General features: G+C 39.2%; 1 protein-coding gene across 1 annotated transcript; it reads left to right on the forward strand.

The window, feature by feature from the left end:
* The first annotated feature begins 1,163 nt into the window (after positions 1–1,163).
* Positions 1,164–27,521, forward strand: ankrd50 (ankyrin repeat domain 50). The gene is made up of 5 exons (XM_079631590.1): positions 1,164–1,318; positions 3,248–3,955; positions 8,738–8,958; positions 21,684–25,222; positions 25,986–27,521. The coding sequence occupies exons 2-4, from the start codon at positions 3,504–3,506 to the stop codon at positions 25,217–25,219; spliced, it is 4,209 nt and encodes a 1,402-aa protein (XP_079487716.1). The 5' UTR covers positions 1,164–1,318; positions 3,248–3,503; the 3' UTR covers positions 25,220–25,222; positions 25,986–27,521.
* The last annotated feature ends 288 nt before the right edge of the window (positions 27,522–27,809 follow it).

Consider the following 27,809-nt stretch of genomic DNA (forward strand, 5'->3'; position numbering starts at 1 on the left):
CCATAGGCTTGTTCCAGTCTGGATATTCTCCATAGTGCATCTCAAAATTGGGAAGATCACAATTCAGATCATGATTGTTTATTATAAGATCGTGATATGAAATTTTGGGAAGATCGCCCACACCAAATCTCAATTTAAATGCTTGTAATTCATAAATGCTTTGAATACAGACCTAAAGTCTCCTTTTAAAAAAGAGAAAACAATTAAAAAAATATTACACAGTATTCTGTAAATCAAATGTACTGAACCAAACTTTGTTTTAATTTTAAACAAAATATGTATTTTACTAAATAATTTGAACTCTTTGGAAATTTCTAGAAAATCAAAGCCAAGTTGTGCTCCAAATATAAAGTTGATATACTAAAAAATAAGTCGTTAAGTGGTTTTAAAGTTCCATGGCTTAATTATGATACCCAATTTCTGATGATTAGCCTGCTAAAATATGTCATGGGGGAAAATGGCAATAAAAAAGCCACTAATTAATTTTTCCCTTGTTTTTTTGTTTGTTTGTTTGTTTAGTAAATGAATAAAAATGTATAGGCTAAATAAAACATTTGTATGAAAATATTTTATCTTTGTAACTTTATGTTCTTTATTGTACATTTATTGGTAACACTTTAGCATAAGGTTCATTATTTAACATTAGTTAACTACATTTTCTAATAATATACTTCACGTTAGCATCTTTGTTAATGTTGTTTTCAACATTTACTAATACTTTATTAAAATCTTGTTAACATTAGTTAATGCACTGTGAACTAACATGAAGAAACAATGAACAGCTGTATTGTTTATTAACTAACATTAACAGAGATTAACAAATACAATAACGAACGTATTGCTCATGGTTAGTTCATGTTAGTTAATACATTAATGTTAACTAATGAACCTTATTGTAAAGTGTTACCAGTTTATTATACTTGTTTATTAACAAGTTTATATTATTAGAGGAGATTCCCCCCTTCCATATGTGAAGCGCTTTGAGTGTCCAGAAAAGCGCTATATAAATGTAATGAATTATTATTATTATTATTATAAATATATTTGTAAATAAATGTGTTTGTATTGACGTCCGCCTGCGTATGTTTAACAGAACTACATCTCCCATCATCCTTTGCGCATGCGTCACGACCAATGGGCGGAGTCTCGTGCTCGCGAGTGTCGGTTTGCGGGAGGAGCTCAACAGAACAAACCGACACACAACCCGAGTGGAAAATGTGAACGGAAGACTCGGGATTGGAAATAACGACAGAAAACCGGTATAAGAGTGTTCATATGTGGATGAGATATGATATCTGAGAGGACCTACGCGCTAAAGGTGAGATATTTATTAGATATTTATCCGAAGTTCCACTCAGAGTCACCGCGTCTACACTGAACGCGAGTGACGCGACGCGACAAACTAGAACGCTCCCATCATGAACAACGCGACGCTTGCAGTGCCGACAGGAGCGTTCTGTTGTTTGATGCGTCGCGTCGCTCGCGTTTACACAGTCAACGGGCAGTTTCAGTCAGGATTGCCGTTATTAAAATAACCGACACTATTCAAACGAATGGTTTTAAATAAGAAAATCAATGTCTAATGGTGGGAGACTGGGACCCGTGTAATATGTGTGTGTGTGTTCAGAGTCTTTGTCACCCGGGACGGGCGGAGCTCGGGTTTGGTTTAATGTGACCCGTTACTGTAGATAGCTGGTTTCTGTCCGGTTCTGAACGGGTTTGTTTTGATGGGCGTTTAAAGATCCGTTTGAAGAATCGCAGCGCTCAGATTCGTTTTTGGCTCTGACAGCCGTTTACTATGGTGACCAAAGTTTCCGTTAAAAACAATAGCGACTACAGTATAATTATTCTACCACAGTAATGATTTAAGTTACAGAGATTGGAGGGTTACGTTAACATGTATTCCGTATTATAATTTTAAAATTACTTCATAATAAAAAAACGTATACTAACGTAATCTAAACACCACGAATCACGATATGAAAGTAACGTTAAAGTAATCGGATTACTTTTGGATTCCTTAAAGGTCACGTGTGTAAATAAAGGATCGCTACTGTCTTCAAAATGAAGGCTAAGAAGTTTGACTCCTCTTTTAGGGAGATTTATTGTAGTGTGGTGATTTAGGTTTTGTTATTTGGCTACAGTCTTGATTTGTTTTCTATTAGAAGACACTGGCTGTGTGTCAAACCTAGTCAGCATTTTTGCGCCATCATATTATGTTATGATATAGGACATTATCAAATGTACTAGCTTTATGAAATTCCTAAAAATTCTGCCGATTCACGAGTTTGATCCCTCACTGTTTGAGTTGGCTCAATATTTGCATATGTTTCAGTGGTTCGTTGCTGTTTTGAATGTTGGCACTAGCTTTCTTCCTAATCTAGTTGTCGAATAAACCTGACATTGTATATTACAAATGTTGTTGCTCTGTTGTTCACTCTTTTGAGTCGCTTTGGATAAAAGTATATGCTAAATCGTATAAAGTCAGCATGGCTCAGTGGTTGCTGGAAAAACTTGCATGAATTATCATTTTATCCATGATATATTGGTTGATAAAAAGTGAAGTTGGACTGATAAAGTTATAAAAAAAATTCCCCTGTGGTAAAAATCCAGTTTTTAATGTTGTTTAGGCCTATATGTCTATGTGGTGTTATTAATACGCTTTAATCATGTGTAAGTTCATAAGTCGACAGCATTGCTCAGTATTTTCTGCTTAAAACTGCAGTGAACCAAAGACAGTCTCAAAAACACGGTTTGAAATCGCTGGTGTTTCTGACGTCACACACCACCTTGACCAATCAGATCAACGTGTGATCGTCAACCAGTGGATCTCTGAGTGAGTGAGTGGAGGCGGGGCTCATTTGCATATTCATAGAACCACGCATACTAAATGAGGCAAGGGTGTCGAGTTACATTCAAGATATTGTAAGGCATGAAGAAAAAAACATTTAAATATGTAATTTTGAGTTTTAAGGGCTAAAATGATTGACTACAGGGGGACTTTAATTGTTTAATACATTAATACATTCGGCCGATGCTTTATCCAAAGCGACTTACATTGCATTTCAACTACACATTTAAATTCTTATCAGTTCTACATTTTGTAAGTTCATGTATTCTCTTGGAAATCAAACCCATGGCGTTGCTAGCATTGCTAGCACCAAGTGTGAGCTGATTGTTCACTAAAAAACATGTTAAGAAAGTAAACCGAGTACATGTTGGCTTTAATGTTGACTGTTTGTTTCAGGGTGTTTCATCAGCACTATGATGAACTGTCATAAACAGATTTGATGGAGACTTCACTCTATTGGGTCTGAACCGCCCGCAACATTCAACACCGCTATCTTCAGGGTCCAGTTCTGCATTCGTCCAGGGAGGAACGGTCACTCAAACTCATCATCATGATGATGGACGGGTGTCTACGCAGACGCCCTCGCAGGGTTTGAGAACATGCCCGGAACAATCTGAACCATCAGTCCATCTCGACCCGCCGGACTCGGATCATGGCCCAGACCAGCCTGTTGCAGGGCAAGCGCTTCTACTGCCGCGAGTGGGTCTTCCACAAGATCCAGCACTGCCTTCAGGAGAAAACCCACAACCTCAGCGCCCCGGGATCCACAGAACCGCTGGAGCCCGTCAGCGGGCCGGGGAAGAGCGGGTCGTGGGGCGTTCTGCTGGTCGGCGGACCCGGGAGCGGGAAGACGGCTTTGTGTACGGAGTTACTGTGGCCCGGTTCTGTTCACCGCGGGCTTCACCAGCACTGTCTGGGCTTCCACTTCTGCCGGCCCGAGGACTCGGACACGCTGTGTGTGAGCGGGTTCGTCCGCGGACTGGTGGCGCAGATACGCCGGTCCGGACTCGTCCCGGATTACGAGGAGAAAGTGAGGGAACCGGCGGTCCAGAGCGCACTGCAACCGGGGGAGTGTGAGAGGAACCCGGCCGAGACGTTCAAGAGGTGAGGAGCACGTGCCGCTCATTGTTTCGCCATTAGCTTTTGTCTTGCTTACTTGGGGACGTTTAATATTCAACAATATTATTGATCTGACTGCATTGATACCATTATATGAGAACTGAGCTGAGCTGGACGATGACATCACGGTTTCGATTCCAATTAGGTAAAAAAAATTGGATATCATTCACATTTATTCTTATTCCAAAACATTTATTTGTATCTGAATATCATGACCAACAATTAACAGACTAAAGAACACAAGGAACGTTTGCCTGTGGTTTAAAAACACCATAGAAAAAACAGCCGAACTAATATAAATATAAAGCGTTATTAAAGACAAGCAAACACTCAGTAATTAAAAAAGAACAAATAAAAAGTTAGCAGTCACAACAAATAGACACAACTGAACAAAGATACGATTGAAATATAGGATTTAAATAAACCGTGTTTTAAGATTTTCGCGTGCGTGCGTGTGTGTGTGTGAGAACTCTTGTCTTTGGTCGTGTGTGTGTGTGTGTGTGTGTTCGAGAGCTCTTGTGTGTGTGTGTGTGTGTGACCGAGTGATGGTCTCTCCTGAACTCTACAGTTGTGCTGAATGTGAGAGAAGATATTAGATATTAATAGTACATGATTGAACTGTGTGTTTGTCTTTAACAGCTCAAGTTGAGTTTGATTTATGAGTCAGTGTTTGATTTATTCAGTATCAGTCCATTCTGATCATTAAAACGCTTGTGGTGAGAATGTTTGTGAAAGAGTCTCTTCTGCTCACCAAGGCTGCGTTTATTTGACCAAAAATACAGTAAAAATTGTGAAATATTTTTACAATTTAAAATAACAGTTTTCTATGTGAATATATATAAAGTGTAATTTATTCCTGTGATCAAAGCTGAATTTTCAGCATCATTACTCCAGTCTTCAGTGTCACATGATCCTCCAGAAATCAGTATAATATGATGATCTGATGCTCAAGACACATTTATGATTATTATTAATGTTGGAAACTGATATATATATTATTTTTCAGGATTCTTTGATGAATAGAAAGTTCAAAATAACAGCATTTATTTGAAATATAATCTTTTGTAACATTATAAATGTCTTTACTGTCACTTTTGATCAATTTAATGCATCCTTGCTGAATAAAAGTATTAATTTATGACTCCAAATGTTTGAATGATAGTGTATGTAGAGATTATTATGTTGGTAACAATGCTATGAAGACTGATGGATCTCTATTATAATGATGTTGTAATTACTGAAAATTAAACGATAGAACTGTTGCACACACTTTCTTTTTTAGTTTCATGTTGGGTTTGGGTCGTGTCGAGACTTGGGGTGTCGAAATGAATCGTTTCTACGATGCATCGCGATGCAGACGAGGACGATTCGGTGTCGGTTCAGTAATAGACCAAACCGATAATGTACTGACGTCATTTGTCACGTTCGTGCTTTGTCGCGGTATCATGCAATGGCAGAGTGAGTAATTAAAATGCTCCAACTACATTAAAAGCCGACATCTGGGCACATTCCAACTTTCATGAACAACCCGGTGAGCTCGACCTGGAGAAGACACGCTGTGTGTAAATCATGTCACACACACATAAAACATGCAGGGGGTAATGATGCCACTACCTTGAGAAACCCCGTCAGACGGTGTCACCCTGAGCTGTTAACGCCCGAGTGTACATGTGAAGTAATATTGAGGATTGAGGTGCAGTGCATCGTGATATCGGATTGAACTGAATCGATGGCATGATAATCGAGCCGGACCGTGAGAGCAGTGTAGGTTCACACACACACACACACACACACACACACACACACACACACACACACACACACACACACACACACACACACACACACACACACACACACACACACACACACACACACCCCTATCAGAGACTCAGCGGCTTGTCTTTATGCCAGTTTCCGCCTCGATGAGGATCTGGTGTGTTCTGCTGAAACTGAAGCCTGTCGATCGGGTCTCTGAGAGACACACACACACTGCTGATGATTACTGGATATCTTTACACACACATCTTCACGCTTAACGTGTCAACAACACAATTCACCTCAAAGGCAGAAGAAATATAAATATCAAACCTGGTTTTAGTATATGACCATTTTTGCACTGTGGCTTTGCTGTCATGACTGAAGCGCTTTAGCACACATGCTACAACAGTGTGATAGAGTGTGTGTTTGTGTGTGTGTGTGTGTGTGTTGTTGTGAAGAGTCTCGAGCCGTTTCATCAGCTTTATTCTTTTTTTTTTTGTATGCATTTGTGAAATGCTGCAACACACTCACTCACTCTTGCACACACACACACACACACACACAAACGCACACACACACACACACACACTCAGTTCTGAATCAGATGGGTCAGTTTGGACCGAGCGCTGATCTGGAATCTGATTGGGTTGGTTTACTCCAGGAGTGTGTGCGAGAGAGAGAGAGAGAGAGAGTCTGTGTGTGTGTGTGTGTGTGTGTGTGTGTGTGTGTGTGTGTGTGTGTGTGTGTGTGTGTCGAGGGCTTGAGCTGATGGAGGATGATCGTGCGGATCTCGGTCTCTGAGAGATGAGTCAGCAGTTTTACTCGATGGTTCAGACATATAAACCGCGACACACTCTTCTCCTCTGATCAGGTGCTGATGTCAGTGTGTTTGTGACTTCGTGAACAATCATGTAATTGATTATGACACATGAACACGGCGATGTTGGTTTGCTAGATTGTATTTGATTTAATCAGTGTCTTTTTATGCAGGCATTGGTTTATGATTCACATCTTTGTGTTTTGGATATGCACATGCCAGCACTTCCACTTTCTGTAGACTATTAGTTGATGTCAGTTTTATTTGCATAGTGCATTTCACAATACAGATAATTTCAAAGCAGCTTTACAGAAAATCATGACGTAGATGTTTATATCTTAATATGCCTTATAGTCACATTTAGCAGATTACAGTTGTGCAATAATAATATAGGCTTAGGTACATTTTCCGAGTAAATATAATATAGCAAATCTGCTTGATTGTTTATTTCACGTGAGTGTACTAACATACAATATAATCACATAAACTGATAAACACTATATGGTAAAGTTCAATATGCTTATAGTAGCTGTAGGTTTCAGTATTGTGTTCATATTGAGGATTATGGAACCTGTGAGGTTTTGTTTATAATAATTTGGTATATTGACAAGCCTAATTAATTACTATTTGGTGATGTGTGTGTCACTGATGCAATGACACCTAACAATCTGCTTGTATTTCTCTGCTGTGGTGCATTCTGGGAGATTTCAGGCCATGCACCCACACACACTCATGCACAAACACACTCTGTTAGTGTGTGTGTGACGTGGGCTGAGATCGCGGCTCACAGTGAGACTCCATCAACCGGCATATCCAGTGTTCAAATATGAATAGCGTTCGGTCAGATATTATAATAATAAAGCTGTGATGATGATTATGGGGACTGATTTTAATGCTGGTTTAGAGATGAGATCAGACACGCATTTAAAGCAAACAAAAACCCGAGTCCATTTAACTGGACTTTGTGTGATAAATGGACTGGAATTGAGTGGACAGACTGAAAGCTGATGTAAGAGAGTAAATTATATTTTGAAACTGTCCTCAAACTGCACAAATCATCCCGTTTATAATTAAATCTGATGTATTTAAATCATTTAAAATGCTCATTGTGTGCTTTCAGCAAGCAGCGGTCGGAGTGTGCTTGTTATAAAGAGACGCTGTGTAATCGTGGACGCTTTGATGTTTCCCTAAAGCAACTTTGGTCGCAAGTTCCATTGATCTTTGTTGGTAACGACAGAAGTTGCTTTTGGGAAACGACTCCTGTTTGATTATTCAAAGAATAAGTTATGCACTCACACACACTCACTACTTACCGTATCTAGTGCCGCATGATGTCAGCGAGGCAGAAAACACAGACGGAATCGCAGAGTCCAATCAAAATGATGGATTGTACGGAATGGGAATTAGGCAGATTTTGAATGAATCAAACGTAGGGCTGTGCTGTCAATCAAATGACGATGTGTCTGTGAATATTAATGTGCAAAAAGAAATCTGGAGTCTCTGTGTGAATGAGCGGCGCAGTTCTCGTCTGTGTCTCTATATGAACACACACACAATCAGAGATCTCACTGCAACCCGCCAAAATAAAAGTTTGGTTTAATTTGAAGAAATTATGACAGAAATGACATATTACTATAGTAAAGCAGAAGTAATAAAGTCATTAATTTAATTAATTTCACACAATTTTTTCATCCATGTTTTAATTTAAACTGTAAACTTTTCTAGTGCAGCACACACAAAAAAAAGTTAAATTTGACAGTATTTTACAATATTATGTTAATTGTTAGTTTTGTTTTCGATAATAAATTTGTATTAAATCATTAAAAACAGAATTGTGAAAAATTAAAGCAGACTTTCTGAATTAATATAACATTTCATAGGGTCCTATTATTGTTAAAATTGAAATGTAAAGTGCTTAATAATTAAAAAAAGTTTTATAAAAGTACTTTTTCTTTATACATATTTTATTGAACCATTAAAAACGGAATCCAGATCAATTAAAAAAACTGAAAACATAGAATTTAGTTTTTCATAATGCCCTTTACAAATGACTTGCTGAGACTTTTAAACTCCTTTGTAAATGTGCATGTTTTTAAAAATGATACTTAAAAAACATTAAATGTTACAGAGAATATTTGATGAATTTTTGATGAAGTACATGTTAACTTGTGTGTGTGTGTGTGTGTCAGGTGTGTGCTGCTGCCGCTGCTGAGCTGCAAGGCTCCTCCTCAGGCTCTGCTGGTGCTGGTGGACTCGGTGGACGAGGGATGTCTGACCCGAGACCGAGAGCAGAAAACATCCGAGAACATCGCTGATCTTCTGGCGGCCCATCACGAGCTCTTCCCTCCATGGCTCCTGCTAATCTGCTCCGCACGCCGGCAGAACAAGCACATCACCAAACTCTTCACAGGTGACCGCTCTTATTCAGCTGGAGTTAACTAGTTCGTCTTAGAAATATGTCTTTAAACATGCATGTTCCTCAATAGATTCTAATGTGGCTGTTGTGATTTATTTATTGTTAGAATGGGTGTTTGTGTGATATTACTGATTTTACTGTTTGTAAGTGTAAGAGTTGTGTGAGCTACTGGATGCTTGAATTTCCAGAAAGTGATGAATAAAGTATTCATCATCATCTTCACTGTGTGTCTGTGAGCTGACGATCTGATTATCGTTTATCAGATCAGAGAAGCGACTGTGTATGGATGTTGCGATTGCCAGATTTGTGTTATACATCAGAGAGTCAGTGATTGGTTGATATTGTGTTTCTAGGGCAATTCAATTCCAGTCTTGATTATTAAATGAACATTAATATCATCACACAAACATTTAAATTCGACATACAGCAGTTTTTATAATAATAACCTTTTAAAGTTCCCCTGTAGTCAATCATTTTATCCCTTAAAACTCATCTTTGATCACCAAAATCACTTTTTTTCCCTTGAAATGTCTTCAAATATCTTGAATGTAACTCGACACCCTTGCCTCATTTAGTATGCACGGTTCTATGAATATGCAAATGAGCCCCGCCTCCACTCACTCTCTCAGCTCAGAGATCCACTGGTTGACGATCACACGTTGATCTGATTGGTTACAAGGTAGTTTGTTTATTTGCTGCTGTAACTAGCAGTGAAGAGGAAGACGATTGGTTCAAACACACTCCTGACACTGACATTGAAAACTGAGATATGTTTCAAATCAAAAGTGTCAAAGCACAAACATTATTGTGATTATTGTTTGGCAGGAGCTAAAATATAGATTCTTGGATTTCAGTGATTTATGAATCAATATCGGTTCATCAAAGTGAGAATTGATTCAAATCGAGAAATTAATATTTTCCACCCAGTCCTATATGGCACTTTACTTAAAATTTTTACAAATACAATTTCAAAAAATGGCATTTTTTTTTCCTTCATTTTCTTAGCTTGTATTTTTTAAATTCGGATTCAGTAAAATTTTTGCATTTAATTGAAATGTCTAATAACAATACAATTAACAATTCATTTAAAATAAAAAAAAATATTATTATTATTTAAAAAAAAGTTATTTTCAGTTTTGGTTTTCGGCCAAGTGCATCCAGAATTTTAATTTCAGTGCATCCCTAAATACAATATTGTAATGTGTTAACTCATCCAGTCTGAACACACAACAACTGCACTTTCCTTTAGAGCACTGGGACATATTATTATTAATAAAATAATAATATGTCCCAGTGCTCTAAAGGAAAGTGCAGTTGTTGTGTGTTCAGACTGGATGAGTTTCTCAGCGCCTGCAGGAAATCAGCTCCAGATGTGCGAATATTTCTAATGAGCAGAGAGACAGTGTGTGTGTGTGTGTGTGTGTGTGTGTGTGTGTGGACAGATAAACGCTGCTGCTTGTTTTGGCCGTATGGATTCTGTCTCATAACGTCTGAAACAAAAACCCTCATTGACAGAGTTTGTTAAATCTGTCCTGAGACTTTCTTACTCTGACGTTTCTTCACTTTTTTGTACATTTTTACACTTTTGTGGCATTTTATTCTTTTTTAGAAAGAGATTTAGATCTACTTTTTTGGTTTTTAATATATTTTTTATATTATATTAATATAAAATGTTGTCATGAAAATACATTTAGAATCTGGCACCACAAAAACTGTGTGTAGAACAAGATTAAGCGCTAAAAGGTGAATTGACAATCAAATATATCTGCAGTGTGTTTGTGGACGTTGAGATATGTAAATGTGGCATTGATGCATAAATGTGGCTTATTATTATATAATTATATGTTAATGTGCTCAAGGTTGTAATATCAGATTTCCGGAGGAGACGTTTTTGCAGTGTGTGTGTGTGTGTGTGTGTCTCTTAGCACAGGAACAGGTGGCAGGTTTTCAGAATCCAGGTCAAACGGTAGTAAAAATACACTCTGTCCGTGTGTGTGTGTGTGTGTGTGTGTGGCGGCACACAGTAAACATCCGTGACCAGTAAACACTGACCTCAGACCAGAAGATCAACTGAAATCCTGAAGTGGTTCGTGTTCAGCATTAAACCGCAGATTATAAACACCAGCATCACAGCAAAATTCACTCTATTCATTTCCTGAATAAACATTCATGCACATTATTCTGTCGTCTACTAATGTAACGCTGTTCATATTAGCTAGAAACATCACAGCATATCCAATCAGAACTACTTCCTGGATGAAATTGGCAGATTTAAAATTTAAAATGAGCTTTATTAGCAGGACTGTGTATATCACAATGTTGCAAAAGCATTAATATAATAAAACAAAAACAAAAAACATATATGTATAGATCATGTCATATGTAGCATGGTAAATAAATAACACATATTGAGATATTATATATCATATATTACATATAGAGTCTGAGTCGCTCAGTGCTTGAGATGCACCTGCACTCTGTTAGCGAGTCCGAGTCAGATTCACCCGACATGCACACACTTATTCATTAACACATTTGACCGTTAGCCGTGTTTGGGTGTGAGGGGCCGACCTCTGTGACCTCTGTGCTGTTCCCATGGCGACGGGGCTCAGGGGTCAAAGGTTAATCTGTGGTAAATAGTGCAGAACCATCATATGAGTTGCACTGCTGCCGGTTTAAACGAGTTTGAAGTAGGGTTGTGCGATGTTGACAAAAAATAATGTGTATTTTCTGTGGTTTTGTCGATTGCCGAGTGTGTTTTAGTGCTGGTCTGTGTGTGTTTTAGTGCTGGTCTGTGTGTGTTTTAGTGCTGGTCTGTGTGTGTGCTGGTTTGTGTGTGTTTAGTGCTGGTTTAGGCCCGTTTTTGACAGCTGACTCCTGAGGCGTTTCATATTCTTCATATTCTATGCGCTGATCAGTTCACAGCGCGCAAATATTAAGGCAAGTGACAATTTAGTAAAATGTGCATTTGAGCTCATGCTTCATACGGACTGAAAGATCAGGAAGTGTGTGTGTGTGTCGCTGTCTTTCCTGCAAAAATCCCGTACCTTGAGCTGTCATCGCACAGAGGAGAATCCTGTCTCCTGATTGGCTGATCTCTTTTTTTTCAGTTTTCGGCAGCAACTCAGAGCACTTTTAATATTCTTTATCCTGGCTGACGCACTTTTGTTTCAATCTATAAGAATAATTTAATCAGCCTATGTTCTTGTTTAGAGTTAAAGATATTCATATTAATAAAGTTGAGATTCTTGTTTATTTGACAGTGATTTCACATTTCTTGCTTGTATAAAAGATGAACATTAATTTCATCGAGGTGTCATGACTTGGCAAATTCATTTTTCATAAGTTTGTAGGTACAACATCCGCTGTGGGCGTTCTTGGCAGTTTTTTGAGGCTTTTATATTATTCATATCGATATCAGAATTCTATCGTATCGACCGAAATTAAGATAAATATATCGTGATATAAAATTTGCCAAATTTTTTTTATAAAAAGTTGGTCGCTTTGAATATAAGCATCTGCCAAATGCTTGAATATTAATGTGAAAAATTAAACTTAAGCTATGGAAACTTTGTCTACTGTTGTACAATACTAAAGACATTGTTTTATCAATTATTTCTTCATTATTTTATAATAATAAAAAATATATTTGATTATATTTATAATAATTTTAAAGTGTCTACTTTATTGCTGACGATAGAGCTTCACTTGTGTTGAACACGACATCATGCAATGAGAAATTGTGTACATTTAGTCATTTAGCAGACGCCTTTATCCAAAGCGACTTACAACTGAGGACTACAACAAGCGAGTCATCGTGAAGAAGCAAAAATAACGCAAGAAGTGCTCAAAATACAAAGTTCTGGAATTGCTCAGAGTAGCATAAGCCAAAACAAGGGAGGGTAAAGGAGACGTTTTTTTTTATTTTATTTTATTTTTTTATGTCAAGTGCTCACGGAAGAGATGAGTTTTCAGTTGTCAGTGTTCAGTTTTCAGTTATTCTACACTTTCAGTGTAGAATAAGTAAAGTTAAAGTGCCCCTATTATGCTTTTTCATATAGTGTGTATTAGAGCTGTTTGTGAATCTAAAATATGCAGATAAATATTTTTATCTCCTAAAGGAAAGAATCGATTCTGAACTGAAACGAGTCGTCAGTAATTCAGTCTCACTTCCAATGTAGGTTTGTACCTAGGGGTGGGCGATATGGCAAAAATATCATATCACGATTTTTTCAGGAAAATCACGATTCACGATTTTATCAAGTTGGTTTTACTATTTTGCAAGTGACTGAGCATCACAGCCAAACTAATGTCCCTATTTTAAAAACAAAGCCTTAGGTAACAAAATATAAAATAAAAAAGAATGGCAGACATTTAGGCCAAAGTGGCGAAGATAAAAAATATTTGTCATTGTCTTTGTTATTAAAAATTAAGAACAAAGATACACATACACTAGTACACTATATAACACTATATAAACTTAATATACAAATTAAATAAACAGTGCTTAATTTTTTCAGCTACAGGTGTATTTAACAGCATTGAAGAAAGTAATTAAATGAACAAATATGAAAATAAAACACAACATAGACTTCACTGTATACATTGATTGAAATTTACATTGATTCTTATTAAAGCTACTATTAAAGTTCTCAGTCAAGAGTGAGTGAGATGCTCTTTGTATTTTGTTGTTTTATTAACAGGGATAGTTCTCCCAAAAATTGTAATTCTCTCAAGCCGCTTTAAACCCGAATAAGTCTCCCTCTTCTGTTGAAAATAAAAGTTGATGTACAAACAGTTGATGTACTCCAGTGACTTCCATAATAGTTTTTTCCTACTATGGAAGTCAATGGGGACCAGCAACCGCCCGGTTAGCCACACTCCTCAAAATATCTTCTTTTGTGTTCAGCACAAGAAATACATTAATACAGGTTTGGAACAACATTAGAGAGTGAGTAAATAATGACAGAATTTTTATTTTTGGGTAACTGTCCCTTTAAGGACAAGCGGCAGCATGTTTACTATTAGGGCTACTGTCACTTTAAGATCTGCGCGCAACAAGTCTAATATACACGCATTTGACAAGCAGATTTTTTCTTCATTTTTTCTATTGTTCTTTCACTTTAGACATAACCAACTTTGTTTATGTAAACCTATTGTGTATTTGACAGTATTAGCGCAATAAGACTCGAAAGATAACTTAGTTCAGTAACAGGCGCTGTTAGACAGGCTTTTAGTGCATGTGCGCGTCGGGTCTATTGCGCTCAGAAAAGCGCCCGTTAGAACAGCGCATCAGCAGCAAATGACATGTTTAACCGGCAAGGCTTTAAAGCACATGCAAATAATACATTTTTATGAACTACAGTGTCCCGTTCCTCTGCATTTCATGTGAATATAAGTCGCGTCATGTTGAGACGGAGGCGCCAGAAATGCAAACTGATAAAATGGACGATCCTACGATATTTCTTCAAAAGCAGATCGTGGAGACATTTTAATCGTCCACGATCAAAAATCGTAATATCGCACACCCCTATTTGTACCTAATTAGCATAATGCCAGCCTGTGGTCTTGATTGGCTGATTGGCATCTCTTAGCTCCGCCCTCAAACACTGTAGTGTATCTGAGACTGGAAGAGTTCGGTTCTGAGATTGATACGGTAAAACCCACGCCATCCTTACTGTTCGTATCACTGTGATCAAGAGCTGAGATTCAGATATGATAATGAGCGTTTGCTTTCTGACCAATCAGAGCAGAGCAGCTCTCAGAGAGGCGGGGCTTAGAGAGACTGACTCTTCAAACGAAGCGTTTCAGAGACTGAGAGAAAAGAGCTGATTTTGACCTTGGATGAATGTGAACCTGTTGCAGGAGACGCCAAAACAACATTAGTAGCCTTTAAAATAGCATAGTAGGGGCACTTAAGTAAAATAATATCTATGATATCATACTATTGCATACAGTTCAACAATAGAGCAACAGTCTTTCATCTCCATCTGCAGCCGAGAACATGTCCGTACATGATCTAATGCTTGTACATAATGATTCAATGCTCATAATGCTTGACTCTCTCTCTCTCTCTCTCTCTCTCTCTCTCTCTCTCTCTCTCTCTCTCTCTCTCTCTCTCTCTCTCTCTCTCTCTCTCTCTCTTGAATAGCTTGTGTTCGGGAAGTTTGCTGATTCAAGTGTATTTTTAGGGAAACTTTGCTCTCTTTTGGTAAGAGCTCAACTCACATAATTACAAACGCGGACGCGCGCATGTGTGGGGCGATCGAGGTCGAGCGATGCTTCATTCATGCAGAAACCTCACCGCACGTACAGAGAGCGAGTTAAAATAGACGTAATCAAGACACACATGTGCGTGGGGTTTAGGGCTTAACATCTGACAGACTGGAAAGGCCAAATCGACCCCAGATCATCTCAACGACGTCCTGATTGTTCTGATCATTGACTAATCTAATGATAATCTGATGCTTTTGCCGATTCCTGGCTGCTATACTTTATTTAATGCAGTTTACGGTTACAGTTTAAGCATAAATCTTCCTCAGGGTTTCAAAGACATGCACTGACAGTTTCAAATTAGAATGACATTTTAACTCAATTGAGCTGAATAATGACTTTAACTTTGCAACATTGATATTTAATCAGCATTGAATTGAGCTGGATAATGACACTTGTCTTCTGTAGAGCTGCTTTACAGCTAAATATTTAATTTGTTTCATAGTTGATGAACTTTGTAACAGTGACACTGATGTGTCTCCTAACATGCTTTAGGAGAATAAAAACTATCTTTAGAGCATAATTTGAGACATTATTGAAACTCATGTAAAACTCATGTAATTGAAACATTATTGATGTTTTGAAATTTAAGTCCTGGAAAACTGTTGAAAATAGCCATATATATAAAAAGTATTTGAAAAGGCTTGAATTATTGAAAGACTTAGTGTTTTAATTTTGCATTTTGAAATTAGTGTTTTAATTTTATTGATAAAACAATCTTTTCACACAAAATCAACACTGCGACCCGTCTGATCAGTGTGATATTCCTCATATAAATATACAAGTACATGATACATCTTTCATTCTTCAGGTCAATCATATATTTATGTGAGGGGAAAAAAAAACGTGTGAATGAAGCCTTGTTTATACATTCGCCTGGCTCCGCAGACAGCTCGCGCACCTCTCCAAACGGTCGAGGCGTTTATACTTGACGCGCTCGCCGTTGTACTATTCTTTGAAACGACAGGGGGCGACTCGAGTAATTAAACATCAGGAATCGGTGAGAAGAAGAAAGATAAGCACGTGACAATGTTTATTTTAGTATACCACCACCAATACAAAAATAATCGTGTAAAACCCAGTAAACCCGGAGATTATTACGTGTGCCATTAGAACAAAATATTTGTAGGCTAGCCTATATGGGAATACAAGTATGTATACAACTAAATTTACAATCTCTTAAAAAAAATTCAAATTTCGCTAAACATTTCATTAACTTTCGTGTACATTTGTATTAAACATGGACCTTTATGTTCATTAAAAAGGCTTTTTATGCTATTGTATGATTATTTATTAAATGTAAGCAACTAATTTAGACACGCAAACTGGGTGCTGGTGTGATGAGAAGGTCGTGCTCGGGCAGATTCGGCTCGAAGTCGTTCATCTTCGGATGCGTTACAAAATCTGCCGTGCACACCGCCAGGTGAAATGGGCCTTTGCGCACCCAACGCGCGCGACTGCCCACACCGCAATGACGTAATTTTTGCCGCGCGCACCTTCGCGCTCATGCGGACGCGTCGAGTATAAACAAGGCTTAAGGAAAGCGATATCTTTGTCATGGTGTCCTTTCAATGGTTAAAGTTTCCACAGTCATTGATTGTGTTGCATTTTGTTTAACTATTTACCTTAGATAATTAATATATTGTTTGATAAGTGAGATCTCTGATTGTAGTCCTTGAAAACCCCCCAAAATGAGTGCTTGAAAAGTCCTGGAATTGAATTTTACAGTGTTTGTACAAAGTTACAAACCCAGATTTGATTTCCTCCGGGAACTCGCGCTGGCTCTATATGTGCATATGAAGGTTCACACACCCAAGCTGCTCACAATGGCCACTCCTTATGTAAGCACACCTGTCTGTGGTTCTGTCGTATGATTGATGAATTCATTTATGCTTGAAGATCCAGTTTCCTCTCAGACAGCCTGCAGCATCTCCCGAGCCTCCGTGTGAATATAACAGCAGCGCGTCTGTTCATCCGCAGGTGTAGCGGTTTCTGACCCGCCGCTCACACGGGACAAAAGCACACCGAACTCTGTGGAAATGGATTAATGCACTCAATGCTTTTATTAAGGAAAATGAATGTATTATGATGGGACATAACATCTGATATGTTCTAGATCTGCTATAAAACTGAGAAAAAGAGAAAAATCTCTCGCTGTGCTTGTCTGGAAAACTTTCAGATACTGGAAGCACTTTTTGTTTATTGCTTGTAATGCATTTCTATGTTCGCTTTTACTACCGTACATTTGCTTGGATGTTTTCAGACTGCATTTAGTTATAAGTTCTTAATTAGGGGTGTCTCAATATATCATGTCACAATATATTGCGATACTAAAATACAGTATGTATTGTGAATGGCGTCAATATGTTTTGTATATATTTCACCCAAAATGAAGAAACCCATAAGGTCACACATTTGATTGCCATGTTTATTAATTATTATATAAAAAAAATTTTTTTTAAATACAATATTTTAAACTTTTTTTAATGTATGTAGTCTGAGAGTGTAAATATGTGTCTAACATAATTCTATATTTTTTGGCTAAGTTTAATTAATTCAATTCAATTCAAATTTATTTGTATAGCGCTTTTCACAATACATATTGTTTCAAAGCAGCTTTACAGAAAATGCATTTCAGAAATGTACATAGAAAATTATTCATATTTCTATTCTTGTCACCATTGACCTGCCCAAATGCAGGCCTATTCAAGTCCTATCCTGATGTAATATCACATATTGCATTTCATTGTTTAGTATTTTTTTGTTACCTGTTTACCATATAAATGGTAATTGTGGAAAACTTACTATTTTAATAAATTTTGTTGAAACTATTGTGCGATTAGTGTATCGTGAGATATGGTGTATCAAACCGAACCGTGACATTTGTATTGTTGCACACCTAATACTTAACACACAATTTGATTTAATATTCATTCATTTATAAGTAATTGAATAAAAATGCTCAAATAAATTTGAGGTTCAAAGTCGTTAAACTAATGAATTATTAAGAAAAAAAATATATAGATCAAGAATAATTTCCGCAATCAGATCGTGAGGTGTCTAAAGATTCCCGCCCGTCCCCGAAGTAACATTGAAATCAGTGTTGTTTTTGGCAGCCCTTTTAGTTTTAGTCTTTGTCTTAGTCTTTTTGATGAAAATACTTTTTAGTTTGTCACATTTTAGTCACTCATAAACTTGATAGTTTTAGTCAAGTTTTAGTCGACGAAAACACAAAAAGGTTTTAGTCAATTTTAGTAAAAAAAAAAAAAAAAGTAGTCTTTAACAAATTAATTTAGGTTAAAAAGTATTGGAAATGGGCTTAGGTTTGACAGGTTGCAGCAAGTGTTGCAATTCATAAAACAACAGTTAACCTTAAACCCTTTGCATAATAAACTAGACTTTCTGAATAATTCGATTGGTTGGGTCCTTACATGCGCTTCGTGAGGCACACACGCACACTAGCACACACGCGCAAGGTCTCTCGCTCCCTTTCTCTGCTGTGCGCGCGCTACACATGCACGCTCTTGCTCGCTCAATCTAGATTCCGGGATATTTTAACTAATTTGCGGGCAATTCTGATATTATCGTACACTATGGGATTTTTTTCATTATTGATCGTACAGAGGTCAAAATTATCGTACAAATACGATAAATATCGTACGTCTGGCAACACTGGTTGTTGTTGTGTGGAATCTGGTGCGCGGCAGCCGGGTGGTGGGCGTACCCAAAACAACGATTAGAATGCGGCATTGCTGATACTTTCTTTGTTGCTCAAAACAGACCGATTTCACGCAAAATAGGCAGAAATTACATGCATTGTGAACGTCAGACTTATAATACTTTTCGTTCCATCTCGTCTCGTCAACGAAAACTCGAAAACGTCTCTTCATGTTTTAGTCACCTTAGAGCCATTTTTAGCTAGTCATCGTAACGTTATCGTCATAAAAAAAAGGTGCGTCAACGAAATAATTGCGTCATCGTTGAAGAAAACAACATTGATTGAAATACAGCAATAAAATAGTATAGGATTATTGTATTGATTTTATCAAGTAATAATAAATAAGAATAATGTCACAGAACCAACAAAACGAGTCTTAATCTTGAATATGTTCTGAACTCTTGAATTGACTCCAGTGTTTACTAGATAGACAGTAATTTGTTATCCGCATTCTAAACCCTGTGAACTCTTTAACTGGTGGCAGTTTTCCAAACCCAACAACCTACTTAAATAGACGAGTTACTTACATGCAGGCCCGCTGGCCAAATAACATATTTGGGTCATCTACTCCACTGCCCCACTTTTAGTCCCCATACAAGGCCCCTTCCTCTTTCAGCCTTTCTATTTCCTTCATCTGGAGCCGCACAAGCTCAAGGCATGGAGACCGTTGTGTGTGTGTGTGTGTGTGTGTGTGTGTGTGTGTGTGTGTGTGTGTGTAATGGCCGGGTGAAGGTCTGGGTCAGTTCGTCCACTAATGACCGAAACAAACCTCAACCGGGCCGGGGCTCAAACCTGCATGGTTTTGACTAGCCCGGTTATTGTGAAAGGTAAACTGGATCTAAATGTTATGTAATAACTGGATATTGAAAGCCAGTGGTATGAAGGAGGAGAAGAAGAAGAAAGGCTGGCATGGAAGGCGGGATGATTGTCCACAGGTGTGCCTCTGTTGTCATTCATGCTCCGGTTTAAATTTCACACAGGTTTTATTTGGGAAACCTCAGCTGTTGACGGCAGCCTCGGGCCTTAAGCACCAAAGACAAAGATAATAACTCCTGAGCCCTTTCAGAAAGATGGACGTTATATAATCTCATTCAAAGGGGTTTTGTGAACTTTTCAAACACTAAGGGACTGGCCAGGAAAGATGTAATCTGTATTCTGTTTTTGTGTGTGTGTTGCTGGTTTGTCTGAACACTTTTCTGGGGCTTGAATTTAAGTATAGTGTATTTACTTGTTGTAAACGTACTCCTTTCAGAGAGGAAGAAGGCCTGTTTTTATCCTCTTTCCCATAGAAAATAGACTCGTATAGATTGCACGAGTGAGCGACCAATTAAATTACATGAAGAAAAAAAATGTTTTGCTGCTCTCTCACCAGTAGGGCTACAGAAAGATTAAGACATATGTGAACGACCTTAGAGGAGTTCATGTTTTTTCCTTTTCTTTTGACCTCTTGAGTCCATGGGAACTGTAAATAAATTTTTTTGCATTAAAGTCTTGATCTGCCCTTCGGGCCCTTGTTAAACAGGCATGCCGACCCAGATAAAACTATGGAATTTGCACTTATCTGAAGCAGAATGCCTGAGCTGTTGACATCTGTTGGCATAAGTGCTTGTTTGTAAAACTCTTGGTTCTGCCTTGTTTTATTCAGCAAAATCTCTTTACAGTTTACGTGCAACTCTTGAGAACGCCTCAAACTTTGTGAAGTTGCAGATGTGACCTAGTTCTGCCACAGGAATCATTACACTTCTTGTTTTATTTTCTAGAGAAAACAAAGCAAATTCCACTCATCTTTTCTGCAGGAAAAGTGCCTTTATCTGTCACCTCTGTGTGTGTGTGTGTGTGTGTGTGTGTGTGTGTGTGTGTGTGTGTGTGTGTGTGTGTGTGTGTGTGTGTGTGTTTGCACTCCTCTTGTTGTATCTGCAAGATGTTTACCATTTAAAAAATGCATTTTGTTTTATATAAGTATTGGCCTGATGAAGCTATTGGACAGATATTTACATATATTCCACAAGGCAAAATAACGAATAAATGACATAAACATCATCTTTTTTTCTTTTTTTTTTGATGGTGTGGAGCAATGAGTTTTTTTGTTTTGTCATAGTTTTGAGTCCCTGCTTTGTCCAGAGTAGTGAAGCTGCCCACTATTTAAAAAATCCTTATGCATGTTCCTTGGTTTTCTACATTTCATATGCATTTCATATTGAGGACAAATGAGGGACACACTATTTTTTTTAAATAATTGGTGCAAACATTTATTGATGCTCAAGAAGACACACTAGGAACCAAGCGGATGGAAACTTTTGTAAACTTTTGGATGAATAATTTAAAATTAGTATTGTCTTGTGGGAACTATACATATAGTTTCTGAAGGTCTTTTATCTCGTTTATTTACCAGCATAGCTATAAAACTGCTACACAAAAAGTTCAACAGCGCACCTAATTTGTTTACCTAAAACCCAAACTTTTATAAAGATGCTTGTCAGTTGACATCACCAGATCAAATATGAAAAGTCAGTGTTGTCTGCTCAGAGTTGTGACCCAGTTTTCTAAAATTCTGCTATCACTTTATCCACAATGTATGTCAAGTTCTCAGGCTGATACTCAAAGCAATCTACAGCTATCAGCTTACTGAGTCATTTATGTGTAAACCTCACCGTGATCAAATGTGACAACTAGCAATGTACAAACTTCAAGCCAAACTAATCGCCCTTTGTCTCTGTCCTCTCTGTAGGATTCCGAAAGATCAGCCTAGATGACCTACGGAAAGCCTACATCGTGAAAGATGTCCAACAATACATCCTCCACCGGCTAGACCAGGAGGAGGCGCTACGCCAGCACCTCACGAAGGAGACCGCAGAGATGCTGAACCAGCTCCACATCAAGAGCAGCGGCTGCTTCTTGTACCTTGAACGCGTTCTTGACGGAGTGGTTGAGAACTTCATCATGCTGCGGGAAATTCGAGACATCCCGGGAACACTGAATGGACTTTACCTTTGGCTCTGCCAGAGACTGTTTGTCAGAAAGCAGTTTGCTAAAGTCCAGGCTATCTTGAACGTTATTCTGGCTGCTTGCAGGCCGCTGACTGTCAGGGAGCTCTATCACGCAGTTTGGACTAAAAACATGAGTTTGACGATGGAGGACTTTCAGAAGAAGATGGACATTCTCTCCAAGCTGCTTATTAATGGACTTGGCAGCACTAAGATCTTGTTTCACTACAGCTTTGCTGAATGGCTCCTGGATGTTAAGCACTGCACACAAAAATACCTTTGCAATGCAGCCGAAGGACACAGAATGATGGCAATGAGCTACACGTGCAGAGCAAAGCAGCTTAAACCTCTTGAGGTGCAGGAGTTTGCCTACCACCTGATCAACTCTAACCTGCAGATCGAGCCCTTTAATCTCGCCCTTTGGATGGTGTGGAATGGCACCCCTGCTAAAGACTCCCTGTCCACTTCTATCCCTAAAGAACAGGAGGTGCTTCAACTACTTGTCAAAGCTGGGGCTCACGTTAGCAACGAAGATGACCATGCTTCATGCATCGTGCAGCAGGCCTTGGAACGTGAGGACTCTATTCGAACTCTACTAGACAACGGCGCTTCTGTTAATCAAACCGACTCCAACGGGAGAACTCTTTTAGCCAATGCTGCGTACAGCGGGAATCTGGATGTTGTGAACCTTCTTATCTCTAGAAGAGCCAACATGGAGTTGGCAGACAACCATGGACAGACTGCACTTACTCTGGCTGCTAGACAGGGCCACACCAAGGTGGTCAACTGTCTCATCGGGTGTGACGCTAACATTAATCACACGGATCATGATGGCTGGACCGCTCTTAGGTCTGCTGCCTGGGGAGGGCACTCAGAAGTTGTGTCTGCTCTCCTGTATGCAGGTGCTAAAGTGGACTGCGCAGACGCCGACAGCAGAACTGCCCTGAGAGCTGCCGCTTGGGGAGGTCATGAAGATATAGTCCTCAACCTTCTTCAGCATGGAGCCGAAGTCAACAAGGCGGATAATGAAGGACGAACAGCGCTGATCGCTGCCGCATACATGGGCCACAGAGAAATTGTTGAGCATTTGCTGGATCATGGGGCTGAGGTAAACCACGAGGATGTTGATGGAAGGACAGCGCTCTCGGTCGCGGCTCTTTGCGTGCCGGCTAGTAAGGGCCACGGCGCGGTCGTGAGTCTCCTGATCGACCGTGGAGCCGAGGTGGATCACTGCGATAAAGACTGCATGACTCCACTTCTAGTGGCTGCCTACGAAGGCCATGTGGATGTGGTTGATCTGCTTCTAGAAGGAGGAGCGGATGTCGATCATACGGATAACAACGGGAGAACACCTTTGCTTGCTGCGGCGTCCATGGGACACGCTTCTGTTGTCAATACTCTTCTTTTCTGGGGCGCCGCAGTGGACAGTATCGACAGCGAAGGCAGGACTGTGCTTAGCATAGCATCTGCACAGGGGAACGTAGAGGTTGTTCGAACTCTGCTGGACAGAGGACTGGATGAAAACCACAGAGATGATGCAGGCTGGACACCATTACACATGGCTTCTTTTGAGGGACACAGACAAGTATGTGATGCTCTTATTGAACAAGGTGCCCGCTGCATAGAGATTGACAACGATGGACGTATCCCTTTGATTCTGTCTTCTCAAGAGGGTCATTATGATTGTGTACATATCTTGGTGGAGAACAAGTCATGTATCGACCAGAGAGGGTATGATGGGAGAAATGCTCTCCGAGTTGCAGCACTAGAGGGACACAGAGACATCGTGGAGTTGTTGCTGAGCCACGGGGCGGATATCGACTTTAAGGATGCAGACGGTCGCCCAACTCTTTACATCCTTGCACTTGAGAATCATTTGGCAATGGCGGAGTACTTTCTCGAAAATGGCGCCAATGTTGAGGCCAGCGATATGGAAGGGAGAACGGCTTTGCATGTGTCGTGTTGGCAAGGCCACGTAGAGATGGTCAGGTTGCTAATCAACTACCATGCAGATGTAAACTCATGTGATAACGAGAAACGATCTGCTCTCCAGTCGGCAGCTTGGCAGGGTCACATAAAGATTGTTCAGATCTTGATTGAAAACGGCACTGTTGTAGACCACACATGTAACCAGGGTGCGACAGCTCTGGGAATCGCCGCTCAGGAGGGGCACATTGACGCGGTTCAGATTCTTCTAGAACATGGTGCGGATCCTAATCACGCTGATCAATTTGGACGCACTGCCATGAGAGTGGCAGCCAAAGGTGGTCACAGCTCCATAATCAAACTCTTGGAGAAATATGGTGCCTCAAGTCTCAATGGCTGTAGCCCATCTCCGGTCCACACTATGGAGCAACAAATCCCAGTTTCAGTTGCAGGGAAAGTCCAGTCCCTCACTATAAAGTCTAGCAGCTCTGGAAGCACGGGAGCTGGTGATGTTCATGCGGGGCGAGGACAATCCAACGGACCTGTTCATGCTTTCAGCTCACCGTCAGAGTCTCCAGACTCAACAGTGGACCGGCAGAAGTCCTCCCTCTCCAATAACTCGCTCAAAAGTTCAAAGAACTCTTCGCTGAGGACCACCTCGTCCACTGCGACTGCCCAAACTGTTCCCATTGACAGCGTCCATGCCCTTTCTTTTATCGAGCAGATCCAGCAGCATTCGCTGCCTCGCAGTCGTAGTCGACAATCCATCGTTTCTCCCTCCTCAACCACGAGATCCATCGGCACTCAACCTGGCTCTCCAACCAGCGAGTTTGACTGGAGTCAGGTGAAGCCAGGCCTCAAGTCCACCAAAGCATCCAAGAACGGCCAAAACTGCTCGAACAAGGGAACATCAAGTGAAAAGAAGAAAAGCAAGAATAGTTCTTATTCACAAGGTCAGGTTCTTGAGTATGAGCTGACTCAGTTTGATAAAAGCCTTGTGCTGAATAAGCCAGTGTCCAGCATTGCAGTTAAAGATCCTCAGTGTAAGATTATAGTGGGCAGGTCTAACGCCGTGGACTCTGTCCAATCGCAAGAGCAGTTTTACATTCAGGCCCAGAGCTGTGCAGAGAAGAAGAGGAACGGCATTATGACCAACCCCAAATACCACCTACAGGGAAACCAGGTTTTTCTTGGGAGAGTTTCAGTCCCCAGAACCGTTCCCAGCAGGGGCCACCAGGACCTACTGGACAATTACCCAATAGGGGAGACGGAATTAAGCCTGAAACAAGCCTTACAGCTCCAGATTGAAGGATCGGACCCTGGGATAAACTGCAAAAAAGAGACGCCGCTATAAATGGTGAGTAGATGCTGTTTATAAATTTAGTTTTTGCATGTCAATTGGCCATTTTGTAGCACATTTGTAACTTACATTCACAGTATTATTAAATTGTCATGTAGATTCACAGTGTATTATTACATAAAGCTGTAATTCCGTAGTTTTTATAGCATTGTGATGTTTATAAATGATGTAGAGTGTGAAGCTTTTCTCTTTTTTAAAAATAAACTTCTATAAACATCACATGGCCTCTAAGATAACCATAGTAAAAATATGAATTTATGCATGTCAGTGGTTCTCAAACTATGGTTTGTGTACTGCAAGTCTAATCACCTTTATGTAACGCTATACAATACAGATTGTTTCAAAGCAGCTTTACACTAATGAACAGGAAAATAATGATCAATGATGCAAATAGAATTTAATTTAGCTGTAAAGCAGCTTTAAAAAGATAATGGTGTCATTGTTCAGTGTTGATTCGGTTCAATTGAACTTGAGCTGAAAAAGCAGCTCTGGAGAAAAGAGTGATGCCATCATCCAGCTCAACTCAGTTCTCATCCAATAATGTCAGTGCAGTCAAATCAATAATATTGCTGAATGTTATTGAATGTATATTATAAATAACTCGGTCTATGCTGCTATCTTACTTGGGTGGTACTTGGGCACTTTGATTTATTCGAAGGTAGTACTTGGCCTGAAAAGTTTGAGAACCACTCATATATTTACAGTAAGCATGACAATAACTTCTCCAATACTGACCTGGGTAGTTTTGATGCTTTTTCAGATGTCTTAATCGTTATTCGTCATTCAGAAAGAGACTGTGCCAAAGTGATCGCTTTCATCCGCAAAAGAACTGAAACCATTTCTCGCATTTCTCTGTGGAATATCTCAAGAAGAAAGGAAAATGAAAGAACTGAAGGGGGGATTGTCGGCCAACGGTGATGCACATTAGTACTCGTGCCTGTCGACGCTCCAGCCTTCTTGTGGTGACCATGATGCACACAGACGCTTTTAATTTAATGCATTAATATTTAATAGGCAGTGGATGCACTTTCTTCCTTTGTTTTCCTTTTTTGAAAGAAAAAAACCTAAATTGTATTTAGTTTTTTTTTTTTTTTTTTTTTTTTTTTTTGTGCCTTTTAATGCTTTGTTTATTTGTTTTAACTTTAAAAGAAGAAATGTAAATTTTTCTGTTTGTCTTGACCTGTATAAGTGCAACTGACAGCAGTGTGCCGCCGGCGTACGTTGTTTCCTCTGACAAACATCACAAACTTTCTGCCATATTCACGTCTTGAGTCTCTTAAAGTCTCCATTAGTCGTTGGGTGCACTCATAAAATTATGAAACCAGTCTTAGTTTACTCTTCGCACATATTTATTTTGGAGAAAAAGCCTCTTCCGTGTGTGCTGTATTGCTATTATCATGGTGCTATGTTTTGGCGTCGCCTGCTATAATTATTTTGTATTATTTTTCTCACAGGCCCGAACCACAAACGTCTTATTCCGTCATTTTAACGCTATATTATATTTGTAGCATTATGGATGCCCTTAAGGAAGAGTAACTCTGGCTTTACCATGCTTCATTATTTAGTCCCTGTGGGACCTGTCTTTGTTTGTTTGTTTGTTTTCCTCTATTTACATAATTGCATATTTAAACAACTGACGTGTATCGTTAACTACAGAGTTTGGTGCTAAATGCAGAGTTCTCAGCGACTGAAGAAAATGCAAAGAAAATGTTTTGTTTGTGTGCAGGCGATGTCAGGGACTTCTGATTATAAGGTCAGTGAAAGGTCATTGTGCTTTTTACTCATGCCAAGCAGCAAACCACAGTAATATTGTGATTCCAGGATCGGGTTTTTGAAATGTATACTCCTCAAGCCAAAGTTAAAACCCAGTACGGATACAAAAAAGGTCTCTGTGGGGGAGGGAGGACCGGGTGGGTGTGGACTGGGTTTCAGACATCTGTTTGCTATGAGAAAGGCCATATTGGGTGTAACTTGCATCAGAAAGCTTGTCCTCTGAAGAATTACAGAAAAAGGCACTTTACTAAGCCTGGGACAAGGACACTTTTAAGATGAAGATGAGCCCTGGACAGTATTCAGAAATCTCAAGCCATCTGTTCTCCTCCTTTAGTTCAGCTGTTTTGGTTCTGAGCCTTGGAGTTCGTTTAAGGAGAAGTTTGATTGTAAATAGCTGACCGTGTACATCGAAAATGTTCACATTTTGAAATTTAATTTCCTGTATTATATTGAGCTGAATTTTCTGACATATTAAAAGTGCTTAATAAACATATCTGCTTTTCTGCCAAAGCAAATTCATTCTTGATTTGTGGTGTTTTCTAAGTCGATCATGACTGTTGTTGTTGCTCATGCTGATTTGAGAGAAAAAATCCCCCACAGACTTGCATTGCAGGAGGGACTCGAGCACCAGAGCGACCATGGATGTGGACTTTACCTATGTCAAATCTACTTTAAGGCAAGACACTATAGGCAAAACCATTGTATTTTCATGCAATTTTGCTTCCAAATCCAAATTCATCAAAAGACTATCCCTTAAAACTCATCTTTGATCACCAAAATTACATATTTAAATGTTTTTTCCTTGAAAAAA

This window comes from Phoxinus phoxinus, assembly GCF_949152265.1.
Source record: "Phoxinus phoxinus genome assembly, chromosome: 12".
Classification (NCBI taxonomy): domain Eukaryota; kingdom Metazoa; phylum Chordata; class Actinopteri; order Cypriniformes; family Leuciscidae; genus Phoxinus; species Phoxinus phoxinus.

Excerpts from the sequence above, each read along its gene's own strand:
- ankrd50 (XM_079631590.1), top strand. The coding sequence starts at position 3,504 with ATGGCCCAGACCAGCCTGTTGCAGGGCAAGCGCTTCTACTGCCGCGAG. Across the intron at positions 3,956-8,737 it reads CCGGCCGAGACGTTCAAGAG|GTGTGTGCTGCTGCCGCTGC; the intron begins GTGAGGAGCACG and ends TGTGTGTGTCAG. Across the intron at positions 8,959-21,683 it reads CATCACCAAACTCTTCACAG|GATTCCGAAAGATCAGCCTA; the intron begins GTGACCGCTCTT and ends TCCTCTCTGTAG.